Below are 13,997 nucleotides of genomic sequence, written 5' to 3'. Positions count from 1 at the left end.
CTAATGTACAACACATACCTACATGCACAAAACCAGAATCAGAACATAAATATACATAGATATTGCATCTATTATTTGAGATAGATATATAAAGTATTTATATGCATATCTATTTACCTATATATCAAATAACTACAATACATGTAATAAAAGCAAAATACTGTGGATGCTGGAAATCTGAAATAAAAACAAGAAATGCTGGAACCACTCAGCAGGTCTGGCAGCATTTTATAACTACAGTACATGGTTTCAGTGGGTTTTATTTCTCTCAAATAAATCTCAACTTAATCATTCGGCAATGTGTCAAAAAATATGACATCATTGATTTTTAAGCTTTTTTCAGATTTTTTGATACCAATATGAGTCCCTCTTTTTGGTCGATGGATAAATGCATACAGAATGAGCACTGAACTATACAGTCAGGAAGGTCCCAATTCTGACCCCGGTTTATGCCAATGTCAACATGGTGGGATGCTATAATTGATTTCAGTATCCCTGTGTTAGAGAGAGAAAGAATTGCCCAGTGATTTTGCTCCTGATCATTATCCAGTGACTTGTTGGAAAGTATGAATGTGTGAACGTGGGATGGGAACAAGGCTTGGCTTAGCTGCGATGGCTGAATATGTACAAAGAATGACCATTTGGGTGAGGTATTGGAGGCCTGCCAATAATGATCCCAACAAAATCCACCATCTCCATTGGTGAGACAAAATGGAATGTAGTTCACCTCCAATCTTGTTTAATACTTCAGATGAAGGAGACCAGAAAATTTGGGGGAGGGGCAAATGTAGGCAAAGAACACCAACTCTGTTGCTTGGTCCCATCAATGTTTTATGGAACAACATCAGTAATGTGTAATTTGGTGATGTCTACAATTATTAAAACACATTGATATTTTTTATATTTTAATTAGGGTTTAATTCAAATAAATGGTATTATTTGTAGAGCACTTAAAATATCTCGCCTCGACAATCTTCTGTAATTTGTTTTCTTGTTCTTTGTTTAATTCTACAGAAAATGCCATACAAGCATTTGGTAATGGCACTGATGTGAATGTTTGGCAGTTAATGCCTCCTGTGCAGACCACAGCATCATCCAAACAAGATTACACACCACAACCTAATTCTAAGTCAGTGAGCTATGTCAATGAAATTGACACAGCAGGTGATGACAGTGTTCTTCCTATATGTGCAAATTTACAGGTAAGGGATTACTGTAACTCTCCAGAAACCAAGGAACGGCTACATGATTATCAAGGGTAAACATGGCAAGGAAATTTTAAAAAGCCCTGATTCTTCAGCATGACGTGGCATCCTCACATCTATGGCTTAAAACCTTAGATGTCTAATACAAGACATTAGATAACCTGTCAACTTGTCCTGTCAGATTTAATTGGCAGTCGTATTAGCATTGCAGCTGACATTGTCAAGCCACATTGATCTGTTGCCGACAGTATTTTTTTGCTACGACTGTGTATTAAGACAAAAAGCAAAAATGCCACTTGATTGCTGCAACGACTTTCTATGCAGAAGACTAATTCAATGGCTAAGACGAGCAGGTTGGTCACAAAACTGTTTCTATTTCAGTGCGACAGTTATTTTGAGACTTGAAACTCGATTAAATAAAACACTTATCCTGCCACATACTCGAAGAAGGGTTTGGACACATTGCCTGCATTCATAGTATTCAAGGAAGAAAATTGTTCTTTAATAAGAATACATTATCAGTGCCAGCAACTCAAATTCATTCTTTGAATCCCATAAGATGAAAAAGATTTGAAAATGAAATGTAGAACATGTATTACTTGCTACCAATTCACTATAAAACATTTATACTCAGTGACATTCAGTTTCATATGAATTGCAGTATAAATGTTAGTAGCTATGTGTTGTCATCTAAAAGAAAAATAAATAGTGGTCTAGAAATGTAATTCAATTGAAAAATAAATAGAAAAAGGTAGCATTTTCTACTAAATATTCATCAAATTACACAAGCAACTGTAAGTATTAAAACTACAATTACAGCTTTAAAAATAATGTAACTACTTTACCACTGCGTGCACTTCATTGGTGCAAATATCAATTATTCTTCAGTTTTTTCTACAGTTGAGCAAATAGCAGACAGGAAAGGGAAATGACTATCTTTACTATTTCAAACCAAAATCTAGGTTTGACCCACGTTACTCCAACAATTTACATTTTTACAGAGCCTTTAACACAGCAAAAATGTCCCACACTGCTTCACCAAGTGAGAAACGCCAGATCTCCACGCAGGAAGAGGGAGAAGGCCGAAGGCATGGCCAAAGAGTTAGATTTGAGACGTATGGTCCAAAAAGATTTCAAACAGAGGAGTGAGGTCATGAAGGGATTTTTCATGAGGAATGAGGATTTTGAAATCAATGTACTGGGGCTTGGGGAGGCAGTGGAGGTCAGCAAGGGCATGAGTGATAGGTGAATGGGATTTACTATGGCAAAGAATGCAGCTGGCAAATTCTGGATGAAGTGGAGTTATGTAGCATGGTGCTTGGAAAGACAATGAGAAAGGCATTGGAGGAGTTGTGCCAGGAGGGAACTAAGTCATGGTTGAGGGCTTCAACAGGGCAGGAGTGAAGTGGGAATGGAGATCTTTTCACTTTTTTTTTTAAAGTGCTGAAGGGGGCATTCGATCCATCACCCCTGTGCTGGCTCTTTGAAAGAGGTATCCAATTGGTCCCACTTCCCTGCTCTCTCCCTATATGCCTTCAAAGAAGAGGGCTGATTTTGGAGTTGAAAATAAACAATGTTGCTGATGGAGTAATGTGGAATTTAAAGCTCAACTCAGGGTTGAGCAGGATATAGAAGTCATCTCAGCCTGAGCATGCAGCCAAGACAAGGGATGGGATTAAGCGTTGAAGAGCAATGTTTTTGGTGAGATCAGACTTACTAATGTTAGGCTGGATTTTAATGCAGGCGGCGGGGCCCCAACACCAGGCCAGAAAGGAGAGGGGAACCCCGCCTTGGCCCTTCTGAGGGACCCCTGCCGCATTTTAAGGTGCTCAATTAGTTAACTGCCCAGCACTGGTGATCCCATCTCCAAGAGCTGTAGCAGTCCCAGCAGTGCCACTGGGAGCAGTGGCCACCGCTGGTAACTGCAGGAGGCCCGGGACCAGGAGCTGCACTGGAGCCCTGGACATTTTTTTTATTCGTTCATGGGATGTTGGCATCGCTGGCTAGGCCAGCATTTATTGCCCATCCCTGATTGCCTTTGGATTGCAGGTAAGTGGGGATAGGGGGGTGGTTGTTGAGGGCGAGATGTGTTGTTGGCACAGGGTGGTCTTTGCCACCACGGTTCTCCATGGACCATAGATTGCCCAAGCAGGAGGGCCAACCCCCGCTTGGTGTTGCTGGGTGGCCTCCCCATGTGGCGGGCCTCCTCCCAGCTGCTGGTAAAATTTTGTAACTTTATAACCCTGGTTAAAGAAAAATAGGTAACAAATAGTAAAATAATACTATTATTAAATAAAATAATTATTTAAACAAACGTCTCAAAAGACTTAAGACTGCTGCTGAATTGAAGTGGTGTGTTCCCTTGTAAATTAAGTAGACTGAAATGCTCATTGTGCATTGAGTGGAATCCAAAATGTGCACGATTGGGTTGTGCACACACCAGTGGCAAAAATGCCAATATCTCTTCTCCAGAGCAATAATATTCACACATAAAGGCAATTCTGACACTTCATGCACCACCTACAGCTGATACTCTATTTTGTTAAGGATGGCTCAGTGATGCCAACAGAGTATGATGTGCGAATGCATATTTTCATTTATTTCAGTAAGAACGCTTACAAAATAACAGGGACATGTTTTCAAGATCTCTACTCAGACACCACAGAGACTGCAATACTTGTTAAATATTTACTTTAAAACCACATAAAAGCTTCTTTTGAGTTCCCTATTAAAGCAAATAGGTAACTGAGTCATATAAGTTGGTAGCAGAAATGACAACATGACCAGCAAACTGAAAATGAAAGTGAGGAGTATTTTAGAGAACACAAAGTATGATGAACTGTCAGGTTATGCTTATTCTAATCAAATAAGATTTACTCAGTTTACTCTTTGGATTAAAGTGATTGTTTAAGTAGAAGGAGGAATTAATTAATCCTATGTTAGGTTACATCTTGAGACTATTTGACATGATGTTGGAACACATTGTTCTAACCTTTTATTGTGCATTGTTGAAGTTACATTTGGAATAATGGAGCACCATTGGTTTAATGGGGGCTAGGAAATCAGCTTCAGCAATCTCACTCAGTCCTTGCTTGGGGTTCCCATTATCCTTCAATACCTGCCTAATGTATCTCACACAGAATTATGTGAGCTTTATTAAGCATATGTGCTGCAGCAAGTAAGACAGTTTATGTTAAAGTCTGGATTTCCTGATATTCAGAGGGAAGTCCTGCCCGCAATTAATTCTGCCCAGTGACAGTGGGTCTGATTTTAAACCATTCAAAACCCACCCAATTGCACAGAGTTAAAATCGGTCAGTGAGTGTTACAAATGAACTGAGTATAACGGGAGTTCCTGAAGGATGAAAGGAATTTTTTGGCCTCACTCTTTCTTGAACAGGGAAAGGATATTTCCTCTGGTGGTCACTAAGAGAGTGAGGATAGCGGTTAGCAGAATTTTTTTGTGCAATGAGTTGTTAGAATACTTTGTCACAAGGAATGGATGAACAGAGGACATTGTAGTTTTTAAGGGAAGAGTAGATAAAGTTTGGAAGAAGAGAAAGATGAGAGCTAATGGGGAGAGAGCAGGGCAATTGAGATTACTTTTGAATTGCTCTTTGCAAAGAATGAGTATAGACAAAGAGAACAAAGAACAAAGAAAATTACAGCACAGGAACAGGCCCTTCGGCCCTCCAAGCCTGCGCCGATCCAGATCCTCTATCTAAACATGTCGCCTATTTTCTAAGGGTCTGTATCTCTTTGCTTCCTGCCCATTCATATATCTGTCTAGATACATCTTAAAAGACGCTATCGTGCCCGTGTCTACCACCTCCGCTGGCAACGCGTTCCAGGCACCCACCACCCTCTGTGTAAAGAACTTTCCACGCATATCCCCCCTAAACTTTTCCCCTCTCACTTTGAACTCGTGACCCCGAGTAATTTAATCCCCCACTCTGGGAAAAAGCTTCTTGCTATCCACCCTGTCTATACCTCTCATGATTTTGTACACCTCTATCAGGTCCCCCCTCAACCTCCGTCTTTCTAATGAAAATAATCCTAATCTACTCAACCTCTCTTCATAGCTAGCACCCTCCATACCAGGCAACATCCTGGTGAACCTCCTCTGCACCCTCTCCAAAGCATCTACATCCTTTTGGTAATGTGGCAACCAGAACTGCACGCAGTATGCCAAATGTGGCCGAACCAAAGTCTTATACAACTGTAACATGACCTGCCAACTCTTGCACTCAATACCCCGTCCGATGAAGGAAAGCATGCCGTATGCCTTCTTGACCACTCTATTGACCTGCGTTGCCACCTTCAGGGAACAATGGACCTGAACACCCAAATCTCTCTGTACATCAATTTTCCCCAGGACTTTTCCATTTACTGTATAGTTCACTCTTGAATTGGATCTTCCAAAATGCATCACCTCGCATTTGCCCTGATTGAACTCCATCTGCCATTTCTCTGCCCAACTCTCCAATCTATCTATATTCTGCTGTATTCTCTGACAGTCCCCTTCACTATCTGCTACTCCACCAATCTTAGTGTCGTCTGCAAACTTGCTAATCAGACCACCTATACTTTCCTCCAAATCATTTATGTATATCACAAACAACAGTGGTCCCAGCACGGATCCCTGTGGAACACCACTGGTCACACGTCTCCATTTTGAGAAACTCCCTTCCACTGCTACTCTCCGTCTCCTGTTGCCCAGCCAGTTCTTTATCCATCTAGCTAGTACACCCTGGACCCCATGCGACTTCACTTTCTCCATCAGCCTACCATGGGGGACCTTATCAAACGCCTTACTGAAGTCCATGTATATGACATCTACAGCCCTTCCCTCATCAATCAACTTTGTCACTTCCTCAAAGAATTCTATTAAGTTGGTAAGACATGACCTTCCCTGCACAAAACCATGTTGCCTATCACTGATAAGCCCATTTTCTTCCAAATGGGAATAGATCCTATCCCTCAGTATCTTCTCCAGCAGCTTCCCTACCACTGACGTCAGGCTCACCGGTCTATAATTACCTGGATTTTCCCTGCTACCCTTCTTAAACAAGGGGACAACATTAGCAATTCTCCAGTCCTCTGGGACCTCACCCGTGTTTAAGGATGCTGCAAAGATATCTGTTAAGGCCCCAGCTATTTCCTCTCTCGCTTCCCTCAGTAACCTGGGATAGATCCCATCCGGACCTGGGGACTTGTCCACCTTAATGCCTCTTAGAATACCCAACACTTCCTCCCTCCTTATGCCGACTTGACCTAGAGTAATCAAACATCTGCCCCTAACCTCAACATCCGTCATGTCCCTCTCCTCGGTGAATACCGATGCAAAGTACTCGTTTAGAATCTCACCCATTTTCTCTGACTCCACGCATAACTTTCCTCCTTTGTCCTTGAGTGGGCCAATCCTTTCTCTAGTTACCCTCTTGCTCCTTATATATGAATAAAAGGCTTTGGGATTTTCCTTAACCCTGTTTGCTAAAGATATTTCATGACTCCTTTTAGCCCTCTTAATTCCTCGTTTCAGATTGGTCCTACATTCCCGATATTCTTTCAAAGCTTCGTCTTTCTTCAGCCGCCTAGACCTTATGTATGCTTCCTTTTTCCTCTTAGCTAGTCTCACAATTTCACCTGTCATCCATGGTTCCCTAATCTTGCCATTTCTATCCCTCATTTTCACAGGAACATGTCTCTCCTGCACGCTAATCAACCTCTCTTTAAAAGCCTCCCACATATCAAATGTGGGTTTACTTTCAAACAGCTGCTCCCAATCTACATTCCCCAGTTCCTGCCGAATTTTGGTCTAGTTGGCCTTCCCCCAATTTAGCACTCTTCCTTTCGGACCACTCTCATCTTTGTCCATGAGTATTCTAAAACTTATGGAATTGTGATCACTATTCCCAAAGTAGTCCCCTACTGAAACTTCAACCACCTGGCCGGGCTCATTCCCCAACACCAGGTCCAGTATGGCCCCTTCCCGAGTTGGACTATTTACATACTGCTCTAGAAAACCCTCCTGGATGCTCCTTACAAATTCTGCTCCATCTAGACCTCTGACACTAAGTGAATCCCAGTCAATGTTAGGAAAATTAAAATCTCCTATCACCACCACCCTGTTGCTCCTACATCTTTCCATAATCTGTTTACATATTTGTACCTCTATCTCACGCTCGCTGTTGGGAGGCCTGTAGTACAGCCCCAACATTGTTACCGCACCCTTCCTATTTCTGAGTTCTGCCCATATTGCCTCACTGCTCGAGTCCTCCATAGTGCCCTCCTTCAGCACAGCTGTGATATCCTCTTTGACCAGTAATGCAACTCCTCCACCCCTTTTACCTCCCTCTCTATCCCGCCTGAAGCATCGATATCCTGGGATATTTAGTTGCCAATCATGCCCTTCCCTCAACCAAGTCTCAGTAATAGCAATAACATCATACTCCCAGGTACTAATCCAAGCCCTAAGTTCATCTGCCTTACCTACTACACTTCTTGCATTAAAACAAATGCACCTCAGACCACCAGTCCCTTTGCGTATATCATCTGCTCCCTGCCTACTCTTCCCCTTAGTCACGCTGACTTCATTATCTAGTTCCTTACAGGCTTTAGTTACTACCTCCTTACTGTCCACTGACCTCCTCATTTGGTTCCCATCCCCCTGCCACATTAGTTTAAACCCTCCCCAACAGCGTTAGCAAAAGCACCTCCTAGGACATTGGTTCTAGTCTGGCCCAGGTGTAGACCGTCCAATTTGTAATAGTCCCACCTCCCCCAGAACCGGTCCCAATGTCCCAAAAATCTGAACCCCTCCCTCCTGCACCATCTCTCAAGCCACGCATTCATCCTGACTATTCTTTCATTTCTACTCTGACTATCACGTGGCACTGGTAGCAATCCTGAGATTACTACCTCTGAGGTCCTACTTTTTAACTTGGCTCCTAACTCCCTAAATTCTGCTTGTAGGACCTCATCCCGTTTTTTACCTATATCATTGGTGCCTATGTGCACAACGACAACTGGCTGTTCACCCTCCCCCTTCAGAATGTTCTGCAGCCGATCTGAGACATCCCTGACCCGTGCACCTGGGAGGCAACATACCATTCGGGAGTCTCGTTTTCGACCACAGAACCGCCTATCTACTCCCCTTACAATCGAATCCCCTATGACTATAGCCCTTCCACTCTTTTTCCCGCCCTTCCGAACAGCAGAGCCAGCCACGGTGCCATGAACCTGGCTACTGCTGCCTTCCCCTGGTGAGCCATCTCCCCCAACAGTATCCAAAACAGTATACCAGTTTTGGAGGGAGATGACCGCAGGGGACACCTGCACTGCCTTCCTGCTCTTTCTCTGCCTTTTGGTCACCCATTCCCTTTCTCCCTCAGCAATCCTAATCTGCGGTGTGACCAATTCACTAAACGTGCTATCCACGACCTCCTCAGCATCGCGGATGCTCCAAAGTGAGTCCACCCGCAGCTCCAGAGCAGTCATGCAGTCTAACAAGAGCTGCAGCTGGACACACTTCCTGCATGTGAAGGAGTCAGGGACATCAACCGTGTCCCTGAGCTCCCACATTGAGCAAGAGGAGCATAACACGGGTCTGAGATCTCCTGCCATTTTAAATCTAAAGCTTAACTTAGTCTTAACTTAGATAAATGAAAAAGGAATGAAAAGTTTTTACCAATCACACGATAAAAAAAAAAGAGAAATAGAAAAAGTCTTATCTACACACCACCGAGTCCTTTTTTTTTGGTTAGAGGAGGAGGGCAGGTGGGAGACACTACACGTGTAGTGTCTCGGGTTCAGAAACGGCCCAAATATATAGGTTTTCACTTACCCAGCAGCCCCCTGGTCCGCCGAAAACAAAAGGCAAATTAAGTTTAAGTTGAAACTGACCTTCCCAGCTCATCACTCGCTCGCACTCTCTGCTTCCGAATAAGACAAAATAGGGATGTTTTTAACTCACAGTGGGAAGTTTGTTGGAGCGAGAGTATGGGTTGGAGGCCCAGCAGATTTTAACTTTACAGCAGAAAATGGCAACTAGCCAGTGGCGGGAGGATAAAAATTGGGGCTGCTTACTGATATAAGGAGAAAGCTGCCAGCAGAAGATAACAAATGTGCAAATTCCAAAAGACATTCAGTAATCCAAAGGGTTGATCTGCACTGTTTCATTTCAGTCATATATGCCAGTGGGAAAACACTTGATTAGAGATACAGCACTGAAACAGGCCCTTCGGCCCACCGAGTCTGTGCCGAACATCAACCACCCATTTATACTAATCCTACACTAATCCCATATTCCTACCAAACATCCCCACCTGTTCCTATATTTCCCTACCACCTACCTATACTAGTGACAATTTATAATGGCCAATTTACCTATCAACCTGCAAGTCTTTTGGCTTGTGGGAGGAAACCAGAGCACCCAGAGAAAACCCACGCAGACACAGGGAGAACTTGCAAACTCCACACAGACAGTACCAGGAATCGAACCCGGGTCCCTGGAGCTGTGAGGCTGCGGTGCTAACCACTGCGCCACTGTGCCGCCCTTGCTTTGGCTGTTTTTATTTCAGTGCCATTCACTGCTGATGTAACTAGTTTACTTTGAACACAGGAAGTTGAACTTGCATGATCTTCTGTTTTCAATGACTCTCAATTCTAATCAAAGGGTTCACAGCCTCACATGGCGAGTTGGTCATGGTGAGCACCCTGCTCAGGAGCCAGTTAAAATTCCATTGGATTCCCATGCAAATCATAGGACCTCAATTTATTCGTGTAGCTACCGCCAGAGTTCAGTGGGAGCCTCATCTCCCGCCAAATACAGTATCATTAAAATCACAGATCAGCTGCAAATGGGGCCATTCCATTTTAACTTCGCCCCCATTCCTTTCCCACTGATAAGCAAGAGCTTAAATCACCCCAAAGGAACAAAATAGTCTATTTTCTATGGTTCTGATTTTTTAAGTCCCTACATGGTATATGTGTGAGAGTTTAGGGTTTCTTCCCTGACACTGTTGGGTTACGTTATTACAACAGTTTCCTTAAGGTCGGCCATCTGCTGCATCTGTTCCCAAGTCTTGTGCATATGGGGGACAGCACTGGCCCTGACTACGACCTCCTGCCAGGTATGCTGACCACCAGGTGGAGTAGTAGCCACAGGCAGGTAGTGCAGGAGTCCCCTGTGGCCATCCCCCTCTCAAACAGATATACCGCTTCGGATACTGTTGGGGGGGATGGCCTCCCAGGGAAAAGCAGCGACAGCCAAGTTCGTGGCACCACAGATGGCTCTGCTGCACAGCAGGGAAGGAAAAGGAGTGGAAGAGCTATAGTAATAGGGGATTCTATCATAAGGGGTACAGATAGGCGTTTCTGTGGCTGCAAACGTGACTCCAGGATGGTATGTTGCCTCCCTGGTGCTAGGGTCAAGGATGTCACGGAGCGGCTGCAGGACATTCTGAAGGGGGAGGGTGAACAGTCAGAGGTCGTGGTGCACATTGGTACCAACAAAATAAGTAAAAAGAGGGAGGAGGTCCTGCAACAAGAATTTAGAGAGCTAGGTAGCAGATTAAAAAGCAGGACCTCAAAGGTTGTAATCTCTGGATTACTCCCGGTGCCACGTGCTAGTGAGTATAGGAATAGAAGGATAGAACAGATGAATGCGTGGATGAAGAGATGGTGCAGGAGGGAGGGCTTTAATTTCCTGGATCACTGGGTCTCTTTCTGGCAAAGATGGGACCTGTACAAATTGGACAGGTTGCACCTGAACCGGAACGGCACCAACATCCTTGCTGGGACATTTGCAAGTGCTGTTGGAGGGGGGGTAACCCTCTTTTTGGCAGGGGAATGGGATACAGAGTGGAGGTACAGTAGGGGTTGCTGCTGTCAAATATAGAAGAGAAACTGAGTCAGTCTGGAAAGCAGAGTAAATATAGACCTGTTAAGGCACAAGGGAAAATGCAAGGCTGGATTGCACCTATTTTAATGCAAGGAGTCTTACTAGTAAGACAGATGAATTGAGGGTATTGATTAGCACATGGGGTTATGATATTGTTGCTATCACAGAGATATGGTTGAGGGAGGGGCAGGACTGGCAGCTCAATATTCCAGGGTACAGAATCTTCAGGTGTGACAGGGGAGGGGATAAAAGAGGCGGCGGCATTGCACTGTTGATCAAGGAGTTAATTACTGCAGTAAGGAGGGATGATATCGTAGAAGGTTCTTCAAATGAGGCCATATGGGTAGAACTTAAAAACAAAAAGGAGGCAATCACTTGGCTGGGAGTGTACTACAGGCCTCCAAACAGTCAGGGAGAGATAGAGGAGCAGATATGTAGGCAAATCTCAGAGAGGTGTAAAAATAATAAGGTAATAATAGTAGGGGATTTCAACTTACCTAATATCAACTGGGATAGTCTTAGTGTAAAAGGCTTAAAGGGGACAGAATTCTTAAAATGCATACAGGAGAGCTTTTTGAGCCAGTAAGTAGAAAGTCCTACAAGAGAAGGGGCGGTACTGGACCTAATCCTAGGGAATGAAGCTGGACAAGTGTTAGAAGTGTCAGTGGGGGAGCATTTCTGGGATAGTGACCATAACTCTGTAAGAGTTAAGGTAGTTATGGAAAAGGACAAAGATGGGCCAGAAATAAAGATACTGAATTGGGGGAAGGCCGATTTCAATATGATAAAACAAGATCTGGCCAGAGTGGACTGGCAGCAGCTACTTGTAGGAAAGTCTACATGAGACCAGTGGGAGTCATTCAAAGAGGAAATAGTGAGGGTTCAGAGGCAACATGTAACCGTTAAGGTGAAGGGTAGGACCAACAAGACCAGGGAACCCTGGATGTCAAGGGATATAGAGGATTGGATCAGGAAAAAAAAGGAGGCCTATGGCAGATTCGGAGTGCTGAAAACAGCGGAGGCACTAGAGTATAGAAAGTGTAGGGGGTACTAAAAAAAGTAATTAGGAGAATGAAGAGGGGACATGAAAAAACACTGGCGGGCAAGATAAAGGAAAATCCTAAGGCGTTGTATAAGTATACTAAGGGCAAGAGGATAACCAGAGAAAGAGGGGGACCCATTAGGGACCGAAGTGGCAATCTGTGTGTGGAGCCGGAGGACGTAGGTGAGGTTTTAAATGATTACTTTGCATCTGTGTTCATTATGGAGAAGGACAATGGAGGTGTAGAGATCAGGGAGGGGGATTGTGATATACTTGAACATATTAGCATTGAAAGGGATGTGATAAGAAAAAGATTGATGAAGACAAATGTAGGTCCTTTACAGTCAGAAACAGGGGAATTTATTATGGGGAATAAAGAAATGGCTGACCAACTAAATGCATACTTTGGTTCTGTCTTCACAAAGGAGGACACAAATATCATACCAGAAATGTTTGGGAACACAGGGCTTAGTGAGAGAGAGGAACTGAAAGAAATCAGTATTAGTTGAGAAATGTTGTTGGGGAAATTGATGGGATTGAAGGCCAATAGAACAAGAACAAAGAACAAAAAAAATTACAGCACAGGAACAGGCCCTTTGGCCCTCCAAGCCTGCGCCGATCCAGATCCTCTATCTAAAATCCCCAGGGCCTGATGGTATGCATCCCAGAGTATTTAAGGAAGTGGTGCTAGAAATAGTGGATGCATTGGTGGTCATCTTCCAAGATTCCATAGACTCTGGAACAGTTCCTACAGATTGGAGGATAGCTAATGTAACCCCACTATTTAAAAAGGGATGCAGAGAGAAAGCAGGGAATTATAGACCAGTCAGCCTGACATCGGTAGTGGGGAAAATTCTAGCGTCTATTATCTAAGATTTTATAGCAGAGCACTTAGAGAACAGTGGTAGAATTGGGCAGAGTCAGCATGGATTTACGAAAGGGAAATCATGCTCGACAAATCTACTAGAATTCTCTGAGGATGTAACTAGTAGAGTTGATGAGGGGGAGCCAGTGGATGTGGCTTATTTGGACTTTCAGAAGGCTTTCGACAAAGTCCCACATTAGAGGTTAGCATGTAACATTAAAGCGCATGGGATTGGGGGTAGTGTATTGCGATGGACAGAAAATTGGTTGGCGGACAGGAAACAAAGAGTAGGGATAAATGGGTCTTTTTCCGAATGGCAGGCAGTGACTAGTGGGGTACCGTGGGGATCGGTGCTAGGACCCCAGCTATTCACAATATACATTAATGATTTAGATGAGGGAACTAAATGTAATATCTCCAAATTTGCAGATGACACAAAACTGGGTGGGAGGGTGAGTTGTGAGGAGGATGCAGAGAGGCTTCAGTGTGATTTGGACAAGTTGAGTGAGTGGGCTAATGCATGGCAGACGCAGTATAATGTGGATAAAAGTGAGGTTATCCACTTTGGTAGCAAAAACAGGAAGACAGATTATTATCTGAATGGCTATAAACTGAGAGAGGGGAATATGCAGCGAGACCTGGGTGTTCTCGTACACCAGTCGCTGAAGGTAAGCATGCAGGTGCAACAGGCGGTAAAAAAGGCAAATGGTATGTTGGCCTACATAGCGAGAGGATTCGCGTACAGGAGCAGGGATATCTTGCTGCAATTCTACAGGGCCTTGGTGTGGCCACACCTGGAATATTGTGTGCAGTTTTGGTCTCCTTATCTGAGGAAGGATATTCTTGCTATGGAGGGAGTGCAGCGAAGGTTTAGCAGTCTGATTCCTGGATGGTGGGACTGACGTTTGAGGAGAGATTGAGTTGGTTAGGATTATATTCGCTGGCGTTCAGAAGAGTGAGGGGAAATATCATAGAAACCTAT

At 43.9% G+C, this 13,997-nt stretch overlaps 1 protein-coding gene across 1 annotated transcript in view; it reads left to right on the top strand.

The window, feature by feature from the left end:
• Positions 1 to 13,997, top strand: part of gfra1b (gdnf family receptor alpha 1b) — a 248,195-nt gene that overhangs the window by 216,676 nt on the left and 17,522 nt on the right. Inside the window, exon 7 of the mRNA XM_068052971.1 lies at positions 1,015 to 1,202. Within this exon, the coding sequence (XP_067909072.1) occupies positions 1,015 to 1,202 (188 nt within the window). The remainder of the gene's footprint in view (positions 1 to 1,014; positions 1,203 to 13,997) is intronic.

The sequence above is a fragment of the Heterodontus francisci genome, chromosome 20 (genome assembly GCF_036365525.1).
Source record: "Heterodontus francisci isolate sHetFra1 chromosome 20, sHetFra1.hap1, whole genome shotgun sequence".
Classification (NCBI taxonomy): Eukaryota; Metazoa; Chordata; class Chondrichthyes; order Heterodontiformes; family Heterodontidae; genus Heterodontus; species Heterodontus francisci.
Note: the sequence above shows the minus strand (reverse complement) of the source record. Positions and strands in the feature narration are given on the sequence as shown.